At 36.7% G+C, this 22966-nt stretch overlaps 1 protein-coding gene across 3 annotated transcripts in view; it reads right to left on the reverse strand.

Annotated features, from left to right (window-relative positions):
• Positions 1–4209: 4209 nt before the first annotated feature.
• Positions 4210–22966, reverse strand: part of wscd2 (WSC domain containing 2) — a 53019-nt gene continuing 34262 nt past the window's right edge. For 2 of the 3 annotated variants that reach the window (XM_027140651.2, XM_047818638.1), the window contains exons 3-9: positions 20747–20861; positions 18541–18725; positions 15910–16031; positions 12759–12933; positions 11666–11830; positions 11310–11510; positions 4210–7849 (exon numbers count right to left, since the gene is read on the reverse strand). In XM_027140651.2, coding sequence (XP_026996452.1) covers positions 7497–7849; positions 11310–11510; positions 11666–11830; positions 12759–12933; positions 15910–16031; positions 18541–18725; positions 20747–20861 — 1316 coding nt within the window. In that variant the 3' untranslated portion in view covers positions 4210–7496. The remainder of the gene's footprint in view (positions 7850–11309; positions 11511–11665; positions 11831–12758; positions 12934–15909; positions 16032–18540; positions 18726–20746; positions 20862–22966) is intronic. The other variant, XM_027140675.2, reaches the window with a different exon arrangement.

Below are 22966 nucleotides of genomic sequence, written 5' to 3' on the forward strand. Positions count from 1 at the left end.
CAAAGCATCAGTCAGGGAAGTGACTGAGAGAAACCCCTGAATGTGAGGCTGAAAACAGCTATCTGCCAATTCCTGAGCGAATAGAGGATCAGGAATTAGAAGGGGGAGAGGGTCAATGCATAAATGTCCCACTAGTAGCAGAAGCTGATAGAGTTGAACTTCGTGAAAAAACTGAGTTATGATAAACTGGGTAAATCCTCAGACAGGCCCTTAACTCTTGTATATAGGGGTATGATAGTACAAGTTGAAAATTCCCAAAGAGTGAAACAGGTTTGCAAAACATGGTGGTGCCACCCAATGGCCCAGTGTTCTCCATGTTCCAGTTTAATTGCAAAACCATGAGTCATGAGCCAAAATTGAATTGTAATGAGTTAGTCCCATGGGGACATGAGTCATTAAGAAGGGGGAGAGTGTAGACCAGTTAGGGTTTGTATTAAGTATAATTTCTGTGTTCTACAAGGTTGTTAGAAATGCACTGGCTCAAAAGTGTCTTTGCCTAGCAAGCTTGTTTAGTTATTTGTGATTGGCCATTTTCCACTTATTAAATAAAACAATTACTTAAATTTACTTAAAACAATTACTTAATTTCAATTAGTACATAAATAAATGTCATTAAGTGTACTTATCTTGTGAATTGTTTAGTCTTTGTGATAACTGCAGTTAGTGTGCACACCGTCTAACTAAGCTCATAAGTAGACAAAAGTGCAGAGGAAGGAAAGTGATATCCCACCGAGAGACAAAGTGAGAACCCGGTCCTCCATCCAATTAAAGTTTAAGAGTAGAGGGCGCTACATTTGGAACCACTCTTGCCAGCGCCAACAGCTTTATGAACCCTTTGCTTTTTGCTTTCAGGGGAAAGGACTTTAAAAGAAAATGTTATGCAATTCTCTCCAAGATTGAGAGCACATTTGTGGAAGAAACCCGGAGTACAGACCGAGGGATGTCTCTTACTTACCCAGGAGACAGCAAACTTTTGACTACTGTTTAAAGCGAATCCTACATTAGCAAAAACAGCGAACTAGAGAAATGCAAATATTTCATATTTCAATAATCTGTGCTAATAGGCGACTAATCATCTCAGTGCACAATAGTCTTTGCTTATAATAGTGTACTGTATATTGAAGAAAAACATTTAGACAGAAGTATTACATTTACTTCATGATATGAAATTATGTAATTTTTATTTTTTTTAAGAAATGAATTTTAAAAATAGAAAAAAGAGAAGGTTATGGTAACAAATTTCACAGTTCTGTAAATGGAAAAAAAAACATTTGATTGTCAGCAAATTGTTCATCTACACAAGCAATAAATCTCTTTAGATTATTTTCTTATAACATGACACGAAGAATTTGATTCCTTATTCAGTTGTAATTGGTTTCTGCAGAAAAGTTCATGAAATGATTTCAGTGTATTTATTTTCACCTTCTTTATCTCAGATTTTTAGTCACTTTTTATGTCATCTTCTTTCTGAACCTCATGTCAAGTCAAGAAGCTTTTATTGTCATTTCAACCATATATAGCTGTTGCAGCACATAGTGAAATGAGACAACATTTCTCCAGGATCAAGGTGCTACATAAAACAAAGACAGGGCTAGGACTTACAGTAGTAAGTAAGTTCTAGCCACATAAAGTGCAACTGTGCAACCTGGTGCAAACAATGCAGGACAAGACAGAGGAGGACATTACAAACAAGACAAAGACAGTGCAGGACAAGACAGTGCAGACAAAAGGTTACAAGACAATACACAAAATACAAAAAAGACAGTACAATACTGTACCAATACTGTATGTTCAGACAGTATTGATACTAGAATGAACGCAGTTTCTTAGCAGCAGGTCCCTGAGATAGTGTATAAGATTGTGCAAAAAACAGCAACAACTGAAATATTGTACCATAGGAGCAAAATGACTGAAATGTTAAACAGTGTGTGCAAAGACCAAAAAAAGTAAAGTGTGCAAAACAGCATGTAAACAGTTTGTAAACATTAAGCATGTAAACAGTTTGATGAATGTAAGCAGTGTGTGTATGTGGTGTAGTTCTGTGCAGTCCATACAGATGATGTGTGTGTATGTTGTGCTCAGTACCGTTCAGTTCAGTTATTAAGGAGTCTGATGGCTTGTGGGAAGAAACTGTTACACATTCTGGTTGTGAAGGCCCGAATGCTTCGGTACCTTTTTCCAGATGGCAGTAGGGTGAAGAGTGTGTGTGGGGGGTGTGTGGGGTCATCCACAATGCTGTTAGCTTTGCGGATGCAGAGTGTGATGTAAATATCCATGATAGAGGGAAGAGAGACTGCAATGATCTTCTCAGCTGTCCTCATTATCTGCTGCAGGGTCTTGCGATCTGAGATGGTGCAATTCCCAAACCAGGCAGTGATGCAGCTGCTCAGAATGCTCTCAATGGTCTCTCTGTAGAACATGGTCAGGATGGGGGGAGGGAGATGTGCCTTTCTCAGCCTTCGTAGGAAGTTGAGACGCTGCTGGGCTTTCTTGGTGATGAAGCTGGCGTTGAGTGACCAGGTGAGGTTCTCCGCTAGATGAACACCAAGAAATTTGGTGCTCTTGACGATCTCTACCGTTGATCCGTCGATGTTCAGCGGAGCGTGGTCGCTCTGTGCTCTTCTGAAGTCAACAGCCATCTCTTTAGTTTTATCAACATTCAGAGACAGGTTGTTGGTTCTACACCAGATAGTTAGCTGTTGCACCTCCTCTCTGTATGCTGACTTGTCATTCTTGCTGATGAGACTCACCACTGTCGTGTCATTGGCGAACTTGATGATATGGTTTGATCTCTGCATTGCTGCACAGTCGTAAGTCAGCAAAGTGAACAGCAGTGGACTGAGCACGCAGCCTTGAGGAGCTCCAGTGTTCAGTGCGGTAGTGTTGGAGATGCTGTTCCCGATCCTGACTGACTGACGTCTCCCAGTCAGAAAGTCCAGGATCCAGTTGCAGAGGGAGGCGTCTAGTCCCAGCATGCTCAGCTTCCCAATCAGGTGTTGAGGGATGATTGTGTTGAATGCTGAACTAAAGTCTATGAACAGCATTCGTACATAAGTGTCTCTATTGTCCAGATGGGTGAGGGCTAAATGGAGGGCTGTGGCAATGGCATCGTCTGTGGAGCGGTTTGGATGATATGCGAACTGTAGGGGGTCCAGTGAGGGTGGTAGCTGGGTCTTGATGTGCCTCATGACGAGCTTCTCGAAGCACTTCATAACTATGGGTGTGAGTGCAATGGGACAATAGTCATTGAGGCAGGACACTGTAGACTTCTTTGGAATGGGGACAATGGTGGTAGTCTTGAGGCCTTATGTTATTATAATGTATAGATTTTATATTTTCTGTTAATTTATTGTCTTTTTTTTTTTTTTTACTAATGTTTAATTCAGTGCTGTTTTTTAAATCATGTTAAAATGAATAATTTGTATGTTTATTTCATACCTTTTAATTCTACATTAAAACATTAAGCCTGTTTCACTGTGGTATTATTTTGCTGTGATTAAGCATATGCCAGATTTCTGCATGAAACGGAGCAGAAACCTCAGACTTTGATGTAACACACAATGTAACACGATGTAATACTTTACAGCTTCAATTTTGGTGCTAAAACGACTGGATAACGATACTAATTCTATAAAGAGAATAAATTTAGTCAGTCAGGGGAAAAAGCTAATACCATCAGTCATGAATCCTTTATCCAAATAAACAAACAAATGAACAAACAAAAAACAAACAAACAAACAAAAAAAAATCACAGACTCTCCCCTTCTCCTGATTGGCTTGTGTGCCTAAAATTTGGATGTGTGACATGCCTTTGATGCAATAATATGTTCTAATATTATTATTCTTTTTCTTCTTACAGGAGTAATAAATCTTATCAGGATATCCTGTTATAGGAAATTAATCATCTTTGTATTTTCTAATAATAACATGCACTGCACAGTTCAATTCTTTACTTAGGTGGAACTGGTTTCTGCAAAAAAGCTCTGATGAAATCATCTCAATTGACAAAAAGAAAATATTGCAAAAATCAGACTCTCTCGTGTCAGTCATTCAATAATTCTTTTTGTACCTAAAGTTGGTGTATAGATGTATAACATGCCTGTGATTCAATAAATATATTGTAAAAACAACTTATTATTATTCTTGGGGCTTCATTACACTAATGCAGCTACAGTATGTAAAAAGTATGTATGATAAAACTGCCAAACATTCAGAAATGTAGGTTTTATTTTTCTTCATGGCTTTGTCGTGTGTTTATTGTAATACATATTCCATATACTGTATGCACTTTTATATCATATAATAAACACTGTATTTTAGCCTATAGTCATGCCAGTAAAGAGCATGATCGCATTTAGAGCTGTTTATTATCAAGGACCTGTACAGTTTCAATCAGGCAAGTACAAAAATAGTAGTACATTTTTTTTTTTTTACTCTTTTAAAGGAAAGGGAAGCCAGGTCTGTCCACAGTGACAGTGTACAGTGAAAGAAAGAAAAAAAATCACACTTGTAGTCATCATAATTTGTTTGCAGTAATTTACATTCATTCGATTTTCGATTGAAACTACATTCGACTCGACTGGGATTCTGAGGATCTGTCGGAAAAAATAGGAGTGAAAACTCTCTTAAGAGGACTCTTTTGACCTCAGCTTACACACATAAATAATGCCTTACAAAGTATGGGTGCCAGAAACAATGTAAAGGAGATTTTTTAGCAATATTTAGTTTCTCTTTCTTGCATGACTGTGGCTAGCTAATGTGAATGCAAGAAACAAAAAGAGATATTTGCAATGCACAAGAGTTCACATGAATTTTCAAAAGAAAAACAAACAACAAAAAACCAGCATGTTTTTTATGGACATCCTAAGAGGCCATGTATTATATATATATATATATTTTTTTTTTCCTCTTGATCTTGGCATAAGAACACATTCTTGAGGCAGCAAAGTATGCTATGATCTGCAACTAAACTCAAACAGCTCTATGTCTGATGCTGTATGACAACCTCCACATAAGTGTCTCACACTTAAGAAACAGGCTGAGATGCTGAGAATATCAAGTCTTGATAATGAGAAAACGAGAGAAAAAAGCCTCTTAGGAGTTCCGAATTTTTCACCTTTAACGGAAAAAAAACCCACAATTAATTGTATTGTGTTTAACATTGTATGTCAAAGTTTAAATTGTTTTCGGGTATTCAGGTTCCACACACACGTAATCAAGCTAAAGGGCTAAAATGTCTGCAGAATTAGTACATCTGGAACAATGAACTGGCCTAAAAGGATTGGTGATAAAAATAATAAGAAAAGATCAAAACTCAGAGACTTTCAACAAACACACACAGAATTTAGGAATTTGAACTGAATTTTTATCTGTGTGTGAAAGTGCTACAAGGTTCGAGTACTAAACTGAACAAGCTCCATTGTGTCTGAGCAGTAACTACAACAGATTGTGTAGCAGAAATTCAGCAAAAGGTGGCAAATTCTTAACCATATAAAACTTTAAAGCTCCGGGAATTAAACCACTTGTTAAACTCACTGCAACAGAGGCAACAATAGGACTGATTAATCAATTTGTTTAGTAAAGTTAGTATGGAACAGTGTGTAAATGTTACCAGTTTTAAAAGCTTCAACACTTTTTGTTACACACAGTTGCATGTATATAAATGTTGATAAAGTACCATGTGCATTCTCAGTTCATCTGATTTACATTTAAAGCTACTGACAAAACTCTAAAAGTTCAAATGACAACTACATTGTGAAAAGGTGCCTCCTAAATATTACACTAATGCAGCTCAGCCACTGCTGCTACCACAGAAACACACAAAATCTTCCTCCTTTAATAAGGCACCATCACTTTGGTCTTATTTAAAAGTCTTAATTTAATTTTCTACATTTGTTTTGGATTCCTTTCTTTCAAGTCATTAATACAAAATAAAGATTTGGATATGAAATAGGAAATAAGTTGCACAAAATGTTCATTACATCTGTGTAACTTTAAAAGAAATATGATTCAAACTTGTCAATACGTTTGAAATATAAATGCAAAGTATCACATTAGCGATGACTATGAATTGAAATCAATCAAAAACGGTTCACATTTGTGAGTCTTATTACATTAGTACGTATTCACTTTGTTAAATGAGGCCTATAATGTCAAAGGCACACAGTGTCATTGTAACAGTAAGATAATGAATGGGTTGTTAGTGTGATAATGGAAACACAAATCAGCGAAATGAGGCAGGAAAAAAAAAATTGGTGATTAATCTTAGGAGTCATGCAGCTGTTAATGAATCACTTTTTGAATATCCAAGTCCGTAGTTTCTCTGTAGTCTGAAGAAGACAGCTTTTGCACAGCATCTCAGGCTGTTTTCTTTGCTTTTGTAAAGTCTGTTCTTTCCAAAGTAAAAAAAAACTTCACACTTAACAATATTGTTAAGTGTGAAGTCTTGCAAAGTGTTATTACTGAGGGAGAGTCAGAAAGAGATGACCAGAAATAGAAAGCAGAAAGGAAGTCGAGTTCATAGGAAGTCAGCAGCATTTGTTTTAAACCTTCTGCTATGTCTGTATACAAGATTCTTTTTCTACACCTTTAGTTCATCGCATTTTTTAAAACACAAAACACAAAAAAACACTGTTAAAATACAGAAATGTGGTATGGTAGGCTCCAAAATGCTAGAAAATGTTTTGTGGACATAAACGAATGAGCTGATAAGTGAAGCTAAATGTCTCGAATGAGAAATAATTGAATTATAGACCTCTGTAACTAAAGGAACCTAAAGTGAGATATGATCATTTTACTGGCAGCATTGCCACTGGTGCTGAAGCAGATATCTCATCACATCCTTCCACTAAATTCAGAGAAAGTATTCAAGTTAAAAATAAAATTCTTAGCCGATTCTTAGAGAATGAACGTTATGGAAACAATAAACTGATGTTTAACTTTTATGTAGGTTTGTTTGCTTTACTCCTACAATCCTTAAAAGGCAAACTCTGGCAAACCTTAAAATGTCCAATATTCCTGCTCATTATGTGTCTTTTTTTTCTCTTTGATTAATTATTTCTTTTTATATTGTTTATAAAATCGAACAAAGACAAAACTCCAATGCCCAAATATCAGCTCCACACTTCGTTACATGACCTAGTAGCATAAAGTGATCAATACAGCATGTCTTTGTGACTTCAAAGTAAAATAACACACACACAGTGCGGAGACAACACGTTAAAAAACTAGTGCTTAACCCACTACAGCCCTCATAGTAAGTTGCCTAGCGTCATCAGATTGTCTCGCCTTCCATGTCACGTGACCTTCAGGAACCTTTCTTCCTTCAGTATCTGCTAAATCAAAGTGCTGGCTTAGTGTTCTTAAGGTTCCTCCCTAAAGGTCTTTTTTGGTTGCATAACAAAAAACTAAGGAAACCAGTTTTTTTTTCGCTCAGGAAGAAAGAAAGAATCTACATAAACAAAAACAACCAGATGAGGAAAGAGTGTGAGCTTGTATCATCTGGGTCTATAATCATCTGGAACCCCTGAAAGGTTCCTTAGTTTGAGTGCAAGGTCCACACTGCGTACGAGATCGTCAATCTTTTGCCGCATCTCTGGCGTGTATGGGTCATACTCCAGCTTTCGTAGGCCTGAACGTTTGAAGTTGCCGTCTTTTTGTGCCACGACGCACAGAAGCCGATCCTCTGAAACCTTAAGGCCAAGGAAGACAACCATGCGCTTTAGCTGACTGAATAGGTCCTGCTTCAGCTCCTCAAAGTGCACCAGGTGCACATTTTTACCGTACTGGAGCCAGTCGAGGGTGTGTGATGCCCACCATGGTGCGTAGTTCTTTACAAACTCAGGCCATTCTAAACACAATGAGAAAGGAGAGGAAAAAAAGGAGAAATTGATAATGGGGTAGAGAAAAGAACTAAAATGTCTACTACAAAAACAGAAACAAATACACAGACAACAAAAAGAATTCATCTACAACTAGAGTAGAGTAGAATAGCGTAAACCCACATATGATTATATTCAAAATAATTTTCACTTGATAACTTGTGGATTTTTGCACTGAGTTCTAGGGTCCATGTGTGACACTGTAGACATTTCCCTGGTAACAAAGTGAGTTACTTTAGTGTGAAAAAGGCTGAAAGAAGTTAAAAAAGTTATAGTTCAAAATTAAGTTACTATACAGTATATCTCTAACCTCTATCCCTAATGAGCAAGCCAGAAGTAATTGTGACAAGGAAAAACTCCATTAGATGAGGAACCAGACTCCCATCCTCATTTGGGTGACACTGGACAGTAAATAATGTAAATGTAAATAATGTCCTTTCTACAACAGTTTGTAGTTGTGTGGAATTAAGTAAAAAAAAAAGAGCTCATGAGGAACTAATAGTTCAGTGCAACTGTAAAAATTATATTTTTTGTGCTACACTGGTGCTACTGTTCTCTAATGTTCTTTAATGTAATAAGTGCTTTGATTATTAGAATCCATGCTAGCAGAAGAGTGGTTTTTAACATCCCTTCAGATTTTAATACATCAGAAAGAAATGTGATTTGTGAATATTTCTCTAATTTTGATCTCCACCTTTGGTACAGATAAACGCATTGTGTACAGCCCTAGCCTGCATTGTAATGAGTGTGTGAAGGATTTTTTTGAATATCCTGTGATGAACTGGCAAGCAAAAAACGGTGACTGAAGCTGAATGAATGAATAAATGATGCAGTAAAAACAAATAAACAACTGTGTTTTACAAACTTGCACTCTTCTTGCCTCATATAGTAGCACGCAGCTGGCGTGATGTTTTAGCAATAATGCTGGCTGATGCTTTAGCACTTTACATGATTATACTGTGACAGATGTGAATAGCTCTCAGAAAAAAAAGGCTCACTTTATTCTAAGTGTTATATTCATTTCAAATAATACAGCAGCCACTAACCGGATACCGTACATATTACTGATAACCAACATTAAAAAGTGCACAACAGAAAATGTGGCAGAACAGCAATACTAATCCTACAGCTCATATAAGCCTTTAAGCCTAAAGTAAATAAATATATATATATATATATTAGGGCTGCACGATTTAGGGAAAATGTCATATTGCGATTATTGAGGTCAATGAGAGACCTCAGAGTGATATAATAAACAAATGGAATCATGAGTCAACTTGCTTGGTTCTCAAGGAAAATGCACACAGATTACTGATAATGCTGAAATTTGTATTTCTAAACTCAAACTATCAACAACAACAAACAAATGCAAAATGTTTTCAAATTAAAATATAAAATAACACATTAATGCTGATTAATGAAAAGCCTAAGTTCAAAACTGTAGGTGTACAGTATGTGTGTATGTATAGTGTGTGTGTGTGTGTGTGTGTGTGTGTGTGTGTGTGTGTGTGTGTGTGTATAAAGTAAATTACCAACTTAATGCAAGTTATACATGGTATTGCACACACCATTATAGATGATATATTACATGTAATTGTTAAACTTGATTCCCTTACATATACATTTGATTTTAAGCCTAATTATTAATTTTGATTATAATGTGATTGTGACAGGGGAAGAGGTTTCAGATTGGGTTTTTTTTTTCAGTTTTTTCTGTCACCACTTTTGAATAAGAAAAAATATCAAGGCTATAAAACTTGTCAAAACTCCGCGAATCACAAAAGTATCAGTGAGAAGTGGAGAACACTCGTTTAAGCAGTGCATACACTCGAACTTGACTGCACAGCACATTTTTTACTTTATTGATACTGCTTTTAATCGTAATGCAAAGACCGGTCATTGGGACATAAGCTGTCATGTACGATAAAAGCGCCTGCGCAGCAACAGGAAATATCATTTAACACAAAAAGCCGCCTAGACACTGGACTTGCGCCCAGGATTTTTTTTTTTTGAGCGGCGTGTGGACGAATTTTTTCAACGCATAAACAATTTTATTTCTTGATAACAGACCGCTGCTAACTATAACACACTGTTGCCAAGAAAAATAGAGACAGAGCGCACTATTTTCTTTAGCGGAAGCAATACAATTGTTCAGCAGTTGAGACCTGTAACGAGCAACAGCGCGAAGCTGCGAACTCGTTCTGAATATTTTAAAGGCGTAACAGCTGATGAAAAAGCAGAGACAATTGTAGACGTAAATTAAGAGAGATTTTATCTTAGTTTTTATTACAAAATAAAACATTTCCGTCTCTCCTTTTTCGTCAACAATAATGCATGTTAATTTAGTCTTAGTCAGCGTTTTTGGACAGTGGTGCAGTCTTGTCATCGTCTCGTCTCGTCTTGCGCCACACGTGCCACTGCCTAAACTGAAACTCACTGGTCTTTTTTTTTTTTTTTTAGCGGATAGCAGTGTAGTGTATGAAATAGGCAAACAGCTTGCAGAGAGAATGGGTTGTCATGTCCACACATGCATGTATTTATTATTTATTTATTTCATAAAATCACAGCATTTTGTGTCATATAATCGCAAAGGCTTGATATCGCGATTGCGATATGATTAATCGTGCAGCACAAATAAATAAATAATAATAATAATAATAATAATAATATATATATATATATATATATATATATATATATATATATATATATATATATATATATATATATATATATACCATTCGTATAACAGGACTATGTTTTCTTGAGGTTGACATGTTCAGCTAACAGGTTTGAGTGAGTGTTATGGAAGTGAAATGTTTTAATGATTATATTTTGAGGTAAAGTGACGGCACACAGATTGCAGAGATTGTTGGCAAAGCAGCTTAAACTGTTTAAAAAAAGATTTTACTTAACATACAGTTAATTATGTTAGTAAATCAACACAAGTGACACATCTGCTGGGAAAGAAGTCTGGTGGTGTCAAGGTTATTTCCAGAAAAATTGCTGTGGATTACAAGACTACTATAAGCGGTACTGCTAAAGACATAGAGCCATTATGCAACTAAAAATGCTGAGCTCTACCTGATGAATAGATTAGATTACTTTGTCATTCTACAGCTGCACAGTGAAATTAAGAGTCTCTTATTTAACAGATGATACAAAAGTAAGCTTAAATAGACAAATGAAGATATTGGTGTTAACAGATATAAATGTAAAAAGATGGTACAAGATGCCGTTGTAAACAGATATACAAAAGCAACTGTGTACAATGTGCAAGAAAGTGCAAAGTATGCATATATGTACATTAAATATATTAAAATAAATAAAAGAGAAGAATTAAAAATGGACATTATAATATAATTAGAATGATGTAATGTGTAAAGAAGAAAAAATTATAAAAATTGTAAAATCTTAACTTAATCTGACCTTTTCCTTTCCAGTGAGCCTGAGAAGCGAATCCGATATGGCCGCCATACTTGCGGTTGAATTCAGCCATGAGGGCCTTGTAGGGGTTGCGGATCATCAGAATGCTGGAGTCGAAGGCGTCGATTTCTTTCCTTCCGCTCTCGTGTGTCTTTATGCAAACTGTCCTGCCACTGCGCCAGTGGTCCCTCTCGCCTTTAAAACCTGCACATTCAGACAATTTAATGTTCAGATTATATTTCTGAGTGTTTATTTCTATTGCCTTAAGGAATTAAATCTTGAACCTTAATATAATTTCTTATATTAGTGAATTGGAGTTAACTGCAATACTGTACACTAACACTGAGACCCACACTCACCCTTGTTGTATAGTGAACCATCAAAGTAATAACTCCCTGTATAGTATCCCGTAGCCAACTCGATTAGGTGTCGGGCCCAAGTATTCCCGGCTCCAGGGAAGCTTGCTAAAGCAGTTAGCCTTTTCGAACGCGTGGGCAGGAAGCGCCGGTCCATGCATCGATTGTCTAGGGAGGAAAAAGAAACTTTTTTTTTTATTTTGCCAGTTGTGCAGTGATGAAAGAATGTAATAAAAGTGACAGGTGATTTCTCAGTCACTGTTGCTTTTGAAGGTTGCTTCTAATAGTTTTATTTTTATGATGCCATGCAAAAGGTATTAATAATAATAATAATAATAATAATTTTCAGATACTGCTAGTTAATTAGTCCCTGCTGGTATTGTGTCTTTGAGCTTTAATCAAGGTTCTTTGTACATTTTGAGGTTGCTTCATTATTATCTTTATTAAATCGGTGTGATTGACAACACCAATAAATACCAAATATATGATTAAGAAATGCCTGAATTATAGAACACTTGATTCCAATAATTCTTGCTGAGGTATGTACCATAAAAATGACCTTAAACAATGTCTTGTTACAGAGAGCTCTGTTGTAATTGTTCACATTTTAAGAGAATTTAGTTTGTGGTGAAAATCATGTGTTTCACTATAACATCATTATATGTGAACAAGGAAGTAAAAGATGCTGAAGAGTGAAATAAACGTCCTCAAAATTCACGTCTTCACATGTCTTAATAACACTGAGTCACCATGGGGAGCTGAAGCCAATCAGCCCTCATAAACATACAGTCTATATACTTATACGCAGAATTTATTTTGCTCTACATGTTTGTGCACCATGCTCAAACTACACCTCTGACTTTGAAATAAGAGACACATAATTAGAGAGTTAAGATAGAGCTTCTGAAGAATACCACGTCATGTTACACCAACATGTCACAAGGACACATAACAATATAAACAATAAACAAGGACTTCTGACACAGACTTTTTTGAATCACGAGTGAACAATGACATGAACCAGCCATAACTCAGAAAAAGGAAGTGTGTTATATGGTAAATTAAATGCTTTCTTGTCTTTGAACATTGCCATTACCTTGCACTTGGGTTTGGTAAACTACAAAGTATTCGTCATTTCCACAGCTCTCAAAGTCCTTGGCTACACAGCGATTAAGGCACAGGTCCTCTTCCTCAGGCTCGTGCAGGTTGAAGAGGGTGGTGGGGAAACCACAGTGGCATTTAATCCCAGCCAAAGCAGCCAGAGAAAACTCCTACACACACATACACACACTTTGTGAAGATCTCCATTAACACTTACAGGCTTTTATCAGGGCCTAAATAACACTCTAATGTCCTCACCAACTTCTAGAAACAAAGAAAATGACCTCAGGTGATCACAAATAAAATAAACGGTCAAGAAGATTTTTAAATGTCATTTCAACCATATACAGTATAGCTGACACAGTACATAGTAAACTGGGACAACTTTTCTAAAGGACTATGGTGCTACATAAAACACAGAGCTACAGTGCAAAAAGACATCAACAATTGCAACAATACAAAATAATTCAAGACAATACAAAACAACAGCACTGACCAGTGTGCATACTGTATATTATACAGTACATTGTGTAAAAATATAGGGATCTGAACAAGAGGCTTCTATTTAATATATCTAAACTTATGTAATAGCAGCAGTTTGATCAATTTGTGTTGAAATTTGGTGTGCAAAACAATTTACTGAATTTGCAAGATAACAAAAACAGCATGTTTTGACCTGGGTGGTATATTGAATGAGTATGTTTTTGATTTGGTGGCTATCAGTGCAGTCAACATAGTTGTGTGTGTGTGTGTGTGTGTGTGTGTGTGTGTGTGTGTGTGTGTGTGTGTGTGTGTGTGTGTGTGTGTGAGAGTGTGTGTGTGTGTGTGTGTGTGTGTGTGTGTGTGTGTGTGTGTGTGTGTGTGTGTGTGTGCTTTGCACAGTTCAGTTCAGTTATTGAGGAGTCTGATGACTTGTGGAAAGAAACTGTTACACAGTCTGGTTATGAGGGCCCAAATGCTTTGCTACCTTTTTCCAGACAGCAGGAGGGTGAAGAGTGTTTGTTGCAGTGTGCGGTGTAAATGTCTGTGATAGAGGAAAGAGAGATTCCAAAAATCATTTCAGCTTTCTTCACTATCCTCTGTAGGGTCTTGCAATCCGAGATGGTGCAGTTCCCAAACCAGACAGTGATGCAGCTGCACAGGGTACTCTCGATAGTCCCTCTGTAAAACGTGGTCAGGATGGGGGGAGGGAGATGTGCTTTCCTCAGCCTTGGTATGAAGTAGTTTGGACAATACGCAAACTGTAGGGGGTCCAGTAAAGGTGGTAGTTGGGTCTTGATGTGCCTCAAGACAAGCCTCTCGAAGCACTTCACCATTATGGGTGTCAGTGCAACGGGATAATAGTCATTGAGGCTGGACACTCTAGACGTAACTGGCTGAAGAAATAAAGCAGTTCAGATACATTCAGCAACAAAAAACTTGAAGTTTTCTGTAGTAATTTATCAGATTCTTGCACTGTTCTGGAGAAATATTGGCCATCTCTCCTTTACAACATCACTTTAGTTCATTGATGTGTGTAAAGGTTCATTGATTCACAGCTCTGTTAAGTTTTCATGTCAATACAGATGGTATCTGGACTCGTTCATGCTAACACCTTGATTTCTTCTTTAGCTACTGTATCTGAGTGTTGATTTGCTGGTGTTGATTGAAAATGTTGTCCTGTTGAGTGACACAACTTTAGCCCAGTTTACACTGATGGACAGATGGCCTCATATTTGTCTGAAAGATTTTCTGCTATAAAGTAGAGCTGACTCAATGGCTAATAACTTTCCAGGTCATGTTGCTGCAAATCAAGCCCATATCATCACATCTCTCTCCACCAGCAGCTGGTGTAAGGTATTTGCTGGGTCTCATCAGTCCAAAGGATATTGTTTCTGTGCCATTGTACAAATCACCATTTTTGGAGAGAAAGGGCTTTTTTCCTGCCACCCTTCCATAAAGGCCATACTTTTTGATGGTATTATTATAAACATAAACATTTAATGTTCTTACATACTGTAGGCCTGTAGGTCACAGGCAGTGATGGCTCAAGTGCTATGTTAGGACTGTGGGTTGTGTGCTTGGAAGGTCTGGGTTCAAAGCCTAGAACTGCTAAGCTGCTGCTGTTGGGCAATTAAATGAGGACTTTAACTCCATGGGTGCTGTATTATGATTGACCGTGTGCTCTGAGCCCAACCCCCTTGGTTGAGATATGTGAAGAAAAGAATTCCACTGACCTTTAATGTATATGTGATGATGATAAATGCTTCTATAAACCAATTTCATTCATTCATGTTACATTGTGATGCTCACTTCTGGGAAGAATAGAATTGTATGTTTAAATATTGTTGTGTTTTTTTTTTGTGACCTGAAATTTTATATTTGTCTATAGAAATTATGAGGACCATAAAATTATGTTTATAAAAATTATAAAATTATAAAAATGTTTCTTTTCCACATGACTAAGTCATTTCAAAACTGTGGAATTTACTTTGTATTTAACTTTCAGATTTAAGCTCCTCATGTAAAATGCTCTCATATACACATCCTTTTACCTTGATAGTGAAAAAACCTGATCAAGAGAAAGTGGTTACTGAAGATTATGTAATATCCCCATGTTCTTTTTTTAAGAGGAAGTTTTTATGACCTAAAAAGAGCTGTTAGAGGAACTCAAAAAAGTGCTACCGATTCACATTTTACACTAGATGGATAATTTTACAAAATTTGTATTTTGATATTTGGATTAATATGGCCATCAGCTCACAGTTAGGAGTATTGATATTAGAAAAGAAAACATGATATCATTTATCTTGGTGGAGGATATGGGAGAATTTGGCTGGTACCACAAAAAAAGTTATCCCTTCGCTTGTAGATGGGTGCAGAGCTAATCAAACAGTATCTTTAATTTTAAGCCTAAAATAAATGTATTAAGGTAATAAACAATTAATGTATTATAAAAAGCAGTTAAGGTAAAATAATAAGAATCTTTAAGGTACTGTGGTAAGTTAAGGTAAGCTTCGAGGAACTGTGTTCTGTAACAACAGAATTTTCACAAGCCATCTTAACTTTAGAAGCTCTCTTTTGTGAAACTGTAACATTTTTCTACTGTACATGCAACCAAGCAAATTGTCTGGTGTAAGAACACACACACACACACACAAACACACCTTCTCTGTGCACATGTCCACACACTTGTCCACAGACATGTTGTGAATAACAGCAGCAGCAGGAAGTGCAAGTGTGACATTGTCTGGTCTCCTGAAACAGCCTTTAAAGATGGCACTCCCATCTGAAACACAATCACAATTACAAAACAAACATATATTACATGTTACAAACTATAATATATATATATATACATATATATACATACATACATACATACATACATACATACAATCAGTCGACTGGGAGCTTTTTAACAATAATAAAATAAATCTGAGTAACAAATAAAACACACAAGCAACAAAGCTATAGTACACCTACATTGATCCTTTTATGCCACAGCAATCTTTCATTAGTAAATAACACAAAGTGCTTTTTAAAAATGTATTCATAGTTATTTATCACATGTAGAGTGGAACCTCATTCAAGGACGCAAAATCTCACAAAAAATGACAATGAGAATATAATGATTGATGCTTGTAAAGCTCAGCTCGAATGTCAGAGTGTGAATAACAGAAAACATTGAAAAAAGCAAATATATACAGTATTTATGTACAGTACAGACCAAAAGTTTGGACACACCTTCCAAAAGTTTGGACACAGCACCATTTCAACAGGACAATGACCCCAAACACACCTCCAGGCTGTTTAAGGGCTATTTGACCATGAAGGAGAGTGAAGGGGTGCTGCGCCAGATGACCTGGCCTCCACAGTCACTGGACCTGAACCCAATCGAGATGGTTTGGGGTGAGCTGGACCACAGAGTGAAGGCAAATGGGCCAACAAGTGCTAAGCATCTCTGGGAACTCCTTCAAGACTGTTGGAAGACCATTTCAGGTGACTACCTCTTGAAGCTCATCAAGAGAATGCCAAAAGTGTGCAAAGCAGTAATCAAAGCAAAAGGTGGCTACTTTGAAGAACCTAGAATATGACATATTTTCAGTTGTTTCACACTTTTTTGTTATGTATATAATTCCACATGTGTTAATTCATAGTTTTGATGCCTTCAGTGTGAATCTGCAATTTTAATAGTCATGAAAATAAAGAAAACTCTTTGAATGAGAAGGTCTGTCCAAACTTTTGGTCTATACTGTATTCCTGTTAACATGAATCACTCTAAAATGAGGCCAACAACTTTCAGAGGAAACAGTTTTTTGCACTACACACAAACACACATATACCATCTGTTTAATGCCGAATATATTTACTCAGTAATTGACAGGAACTAAGAAGAGATGGGTATTGTATTAGTTCTTACACAACAGCATTGCTTCATAACAACAATCCCTTGTCCAAAGGAATAGTTTGAAGAACAGTGAACAGTTCAATTTCAAATTTTCAATTCAATTTATGTATAACGCATTTAACAATTCACATTGTCTCAAAGTCGGAGGTGACGGTGGAAAGGAAAGACTCCCTGAGATTATATGATGAAGAAAGCTTAAGAGAAACCAGACTCAGAAGGAAACCGGTGACACTGGACGGTAAACAATGTATAGGTAAGTAATGTCCAGTTTGTAGTTAAGTGAACTAATGAGTCAGGGCAAATTCCAAGTTCACCACAGAGCCAACACTTATTTCTTATTTCCATAGACTTCAAATGATCGCTGATGAAGACCCAACAATAAAGGTGAGTTCAAGGCACTGACTCCAAATTTTCCAGATATCAATCCGATCAAGATCCTGTAGGATATGCAGGACAAACTAATCCGATCCACTGAGGCTCCTCCTCATATTTTCCAGTATCTGCTGTTAAAATCTTTGTGCCAGATACCACAGCACACCTTCTGAGATCTTATTGGAATCCATGCATTGACTGGCCAGACACAAGGTGGACCTACACAATATCATGCAGGGTTTTATTGTCGTTGTCGGTGGGACATGGTGCCGTTTTATTATCTGTTACCTGTAGTCTGGTGGCACAAGCTTGAACTGAAACTCACTCCTCTTTAAGATGGTTAAACTTAACTACTTAATTACTGTCTTTTACATGTATTTTTACTACATAAAAGCGTGAGGTACTAAACATTATCAGATGGTGAAGCTGTAGCTTGAACGCAGTCGTTGTGTTTTGCTACCTAATGAATGTGCATTATGGTTTCTGTTCCTTTTAGAAGAACATCTTCCCTAATTGTGCATTAAGCACATGGTCTGCTTTGTAATTTTCTGTTCATGTGATGGTGTCATTTTGTTCCATTATTGCTTAGCTTAGTTTTACTAATTGTGCTTCCTGTTTTCTTTGTATTGGACGGGCTTTTGGTTTTTAAGCAAACAATGTTTCCAACGTAACACAACAAACACACACAATATCCCTTCCTAATGCAACACTTACAACAAATTCGTTTTATACAACACACACAACAATACTGTCTCTCTCCCTAATACAAACAAAAAACACAATGATATCTCTACTTAACAAAACACACACAATAGCTGTGATACACAGCACACACTTCAGTTCCTAACAAAATATTAGTGCTACACAACATACAACAAATATCTTTTCTTAAGACAATACACTGTCAAGTCATAGACAAGTCTGTGTAGATGTACTATATATATGCATGTGCAAGTATATATACAGAGAGAGAGTGTGAGTGTGTGTGTGTGTGTGTGTGTGTGTAATTTCTCACATCTCCGTGCAGACTCCTGACTTAGTTCCAGCCTGTAGATTGACAGACGGTTTGCCCCTCCACACATCTTGCTCTTCTCCCCTTTACACTGCATATTACACTCGTTGTCTGAGATGTTCTCCGCCTGGATCCTGTGGCCACAGTAACACTCTGCTCCGAACTCCAGGCCGGCATACAAGTAGCCCCTAAAAAAAGAGGGAACAAGTTCAGACACGAGCTGCAAGGAAGAATTCCACGTAAACAGTTCACCTGAGGTTAATAATGTGTCATTTGCAAATGAATCGACTCTTTTAAGAAGAACCAAACTCCAGGTTTCATACGAGCCTTAATGAGCCTAAAATAAGTGCTACAGCAAATGGATAGGTGGATGGATGAAACATGCTGTGCAAAAGAAATGAACAAAGCTGAAAAAGTTGATTCTTATTGGTGATTCAAATGATCTAGAGTAAATGACACACTGTCAATTCGCTACTGATTATTCGCTCTTATACAACTAACCTCTATATAAAATATTTAATACTAAAGAATAAGCCGGTAATATCAGTAATCACTTAATATCAACAATATCATTGAATCCTACCTGATTAAAATGCAAGACTAATTTTAGTTACTTTATTTCAAAAGTGCAGGCAGTGTGAAAGTCAGTTAAGGGCAGCTATTTGTTCTTTTCCTGTCTTTTACCACAGGCATGCTCACAGATGTGGGTAGTTTAGATGCGATAAACCGCTAAATATTTTTTCAGAGTAAGCGCTCTGGTAAAATGACAGCACATGTTTATGAAATTACAAACGGGGTAGATGAACAGTACACATGGTGCTGCCTGTGTGTTAGCATTTAATTCCTATCATGTCCTTCAACTGTGTACAAAAGAGTGCAAGATTTCCTACATTTACTAACCAGTGATCATTCAATCATTAAACTGAATTTAAATCCTAAATGTATATATTTATGTGAAGCTGCTTTGTGTCGGTCTTTTGTTAAAAGTGCTAAACAAATAAAATTGAACTTGCTTCAATGAAAACACAATACAGAAATTTTTAGGTTGATACAGATATAAAGTAAGAAACTGAAAGGTCCTACATAACAATGTGGAAAAATTAAATAATACACATCAAGGTAAAACCTTTATAAGCAACATATGTGGCGAATTTGGATGAATCTCAGTGTCTAATAATTGATATATTTATTTCTTCTTTATCTTGTATCCACTTGTGCCTTTTCCTTTATTACTTTTTCTTTTGTACTTTTAATCTCTACTATTAGCTATTTCTATATCAAGGACAGCATTTTAAAGTACATGCGGTTCTTTGTATCACTGTGTATGTGACAAATAAATGTTGACGTTGTCGTAGCCACTGACCACTAGGTGGCCAACGAGCTCATCGCTTTGTTCTGCCTGCTCACCTGTTGGGTTATTTATCACCTCGGTACGTTTTTGCTGTTTCACTGTTTCTTTGTCTACTTTCGACTGATGTCATGTACTGTTTGTTTTTTACCACAGAGAGTAAATACAACCTGTAAAAAAAAAAATGTGTAAAACTTTCTTCTGTTCTGACCCCTTTATCTCTGTAGCCTGATAAGATGGTTTCATGTTTAAAAGCCTGAAGCACAGCTTTTTTTCATAATATTATCATCACTATCATAACATATTTCCCTTTAACATACTACTGTAGATCAGTTCTACTGTAATAATTAGCTAAACTGACTGAGGCTTTGTTAGAGAGGTATATACTTTCTCATACAACGTGTGTGTGTAAATAAAGTATGTGTTAATTAATTACTTGAGATCCTCTAATTGCTTCATCCATCTCGCCAATCAGTTTCCTTGGACAAGTCACATGACCCTTATAACTCAATATCTGGTGTGATCAGGCGAAATCAGTCATTCGGCCATGTGCGCATGCGTGCAAAGTGAGTGTGTGTTTTCATATCAGCTGTAGAAACACACTAAGAACAAAACATCACAAATATTCATCCCAATACATTTTATCCCACTTGTGCTACACGCACAAAATGACGTCTGGAAACATGTTTAATATATAAATAGGAATCATATACAGAACACGTCTATATGCCAGATCTTATAACATGAGCAAGCATAAAAAAAAAGCTACAGTACTGTGTGTGTGTGTGTGTGTGTGTGTGTGTGTGTGTGTGTGTGTGTGTGTGTGTGTGTGTGTGTGTGTGTGTGTAAGTAAATTCAAACCTCTCAGCACAGTTGTCCTGACAGCGGAAGACAGTCATCTTTTTGTAGTCGAAGAAGGTGATGCCTCTGAGCGCCCTCTTGAGGGTGTCATCCACATAGCAGCCGATGTACTTGGCTAGATAAAGAAAACAATTTTACAGTAAAAAACACAAAATATAAAAAGTATTTTCTGTACATATTAACTCTAAAATGAAAAATAAGTTAAAAGAAAATAAGGAAAGCACTTAAAAGTGTGTGTGAAATTTTGTTAAATGTTAAAATATTTTTCAGCAAAAACGTCTTTGTGTTTAGATGTGTGAAATCTGTGAGATTTGTGAGATTTTCTGGCTTCCAAGAAAGGCTCTGTGCAGTCCTCCAGTTTGGGCCAAAGGGACATGCCGTGGAAAGAGTCTCTGGTGTTTTAAGTAGCTGCTCTTCTGCAGTGATCCAACATAGGTGTCCTTTTCTCAGCTTTTAGTTTTGTCCTTCCACTTTAACAGCTTAGCCACTGCTCGTGGGATTTGAGTTGAAGTCTGCCTCGGCCAGGTTCATTAGATGCCCCAAAAAAATTGTCACTGACTTTCGTAGTGGCCCGTTAAGTGCTGGAAAAGAGCAACTGTTTATGTCGAACCATGCTCCATGGCTTAGTGGTTATTCCAGCAGGCAAGGAAGAGAATGAGTGTCTTTGGCCCTCTTCAGCATGAAGAAATTCAAGACTCTGAACAGGCTTTGATGAAATTTTGCCATCCTGTTAGTGTTCATCTTTGCAGGGTCCATAAATAAAAGTCTACAGCCTTCAATGCTGCACAAAATTGCCTTCTGTTCAGCTGACTCATTCCTTAAAAACACCTAAATATATAAAATCTTCTCTTTCCAGGTCAGACCCTCAGGAAGTCTTAGTTTCTGTCCATTTCCCAAGCAACAGTGCTTCAATTTTACTTCAGTTGACTTTTGCATAAGACAAGGAGAGACTTCACATCATCTGCTGAATAAAACTTTTACATCAACAGAATAGGCTGATAGATGAATTACATTCTCCTGCTTTGGTAAATAAAAACCATGTAAACTTTTCCTTATCTGTCGCAGGAGGGTTGCTATGGCCAGAGAATACAGTATAACAGATAAATAACATTCTTGCCTTACATATCTATTAACCGTGAGTGCCTAAGCCACCATTAACTTTAAATATGTGCTCAACATCTCTATAGATACCCTGATCTTGTTTATAAAATCCTGGCAAAATCCAAAAGTTTCTAGTGTTCCCCACAAGTAAAGACATTCAACTCTATCAAATGCCTTTTCCTGATGAGCAACTTGGACATGGAGACATCTAGAATATCCACAATAAGGGATTTTTTGGGGATACAGTAAGTTTGGTCTGAATCAATGACCTGGTCCATTATTTTATTCAGCCTATGAGCTTGAGCCTTTGAGAGCAGTTTGTATTTAGTACAAAGTTTTGATTTGTTGCCATAGAAACAACATAGCAGAACAATCAGGTCAATTCGAATGTTAAGAGTAAATGTTAAGCCATTATGTCAATCTTCATCTCTTTATTTACAACTTGGGTAATCTGGATATAAAGGTTTAAATATCTAAAAATAAATAAATAAATAACTCAATAAACATTTACTCTTATCCTCTTACACAGTCATCTATCTGATGCGATCATCCATCTCCATTAGACTTTAATGTCTTTTCTATTAGGTGGCTTAAAAGAGAGCTGGATTTTATTACACATGCCCTTAACCCATAAGCATTTTGATAAATACAGTTGCCACGCTGCAAGACATTGTCGAGATTAATAATCTGTTATATATACAGCTTTGTTCTGGATTTTAGTCTCGGCTGAGCTGCAAATCATCTGCCGTGAGTGAGAAATTCAGATAGAAATATGTGGTGTCCCTTATCATAAGAATATAAAGTTTAAATCGAAAACACTAGCCAGATGAATGAAACACCAGGAAAGCTGATGCAAGATTGTGGTAAGTATCTCATTTATGTATAACTTAATTTTAAAATGATTCTTACAGGAGTGTTTCAAATGGTTCAGTATTACTAAAAGTTTGCACCAAGACCACAGGGCTGCAGCCCTTGTGTGTGTGACTGCAGAACTGTAAAAAAAAAAAAAAAAAGAAAAAAAAAAAAAGATGCTCAGAAAAGCAGAGTGTTAAGAAAAGCAACCAATTTGCACATCACATGAGCAAGAGAGAAAAAACAAGTGGAAACATGGAGTGCCGA

The sequence above is a fragment of the Tachysurus fulvidraco genome, chromosome 9 (assembly GCF_022655615.1).
Source record: "Tachysurus fulvidraco isolate hzauxx_2018 chromosome 9, HZAU_PFXX_2.0, whole genome shotgun sequence".
In the NCBI taxonomy this organism is placed as follows: Eukaryota; Metazoa; Chordata; class Actinopteri; order Siluriformes; family Bagridae; genus Tachysurus; species Tachysurus fulvidraco.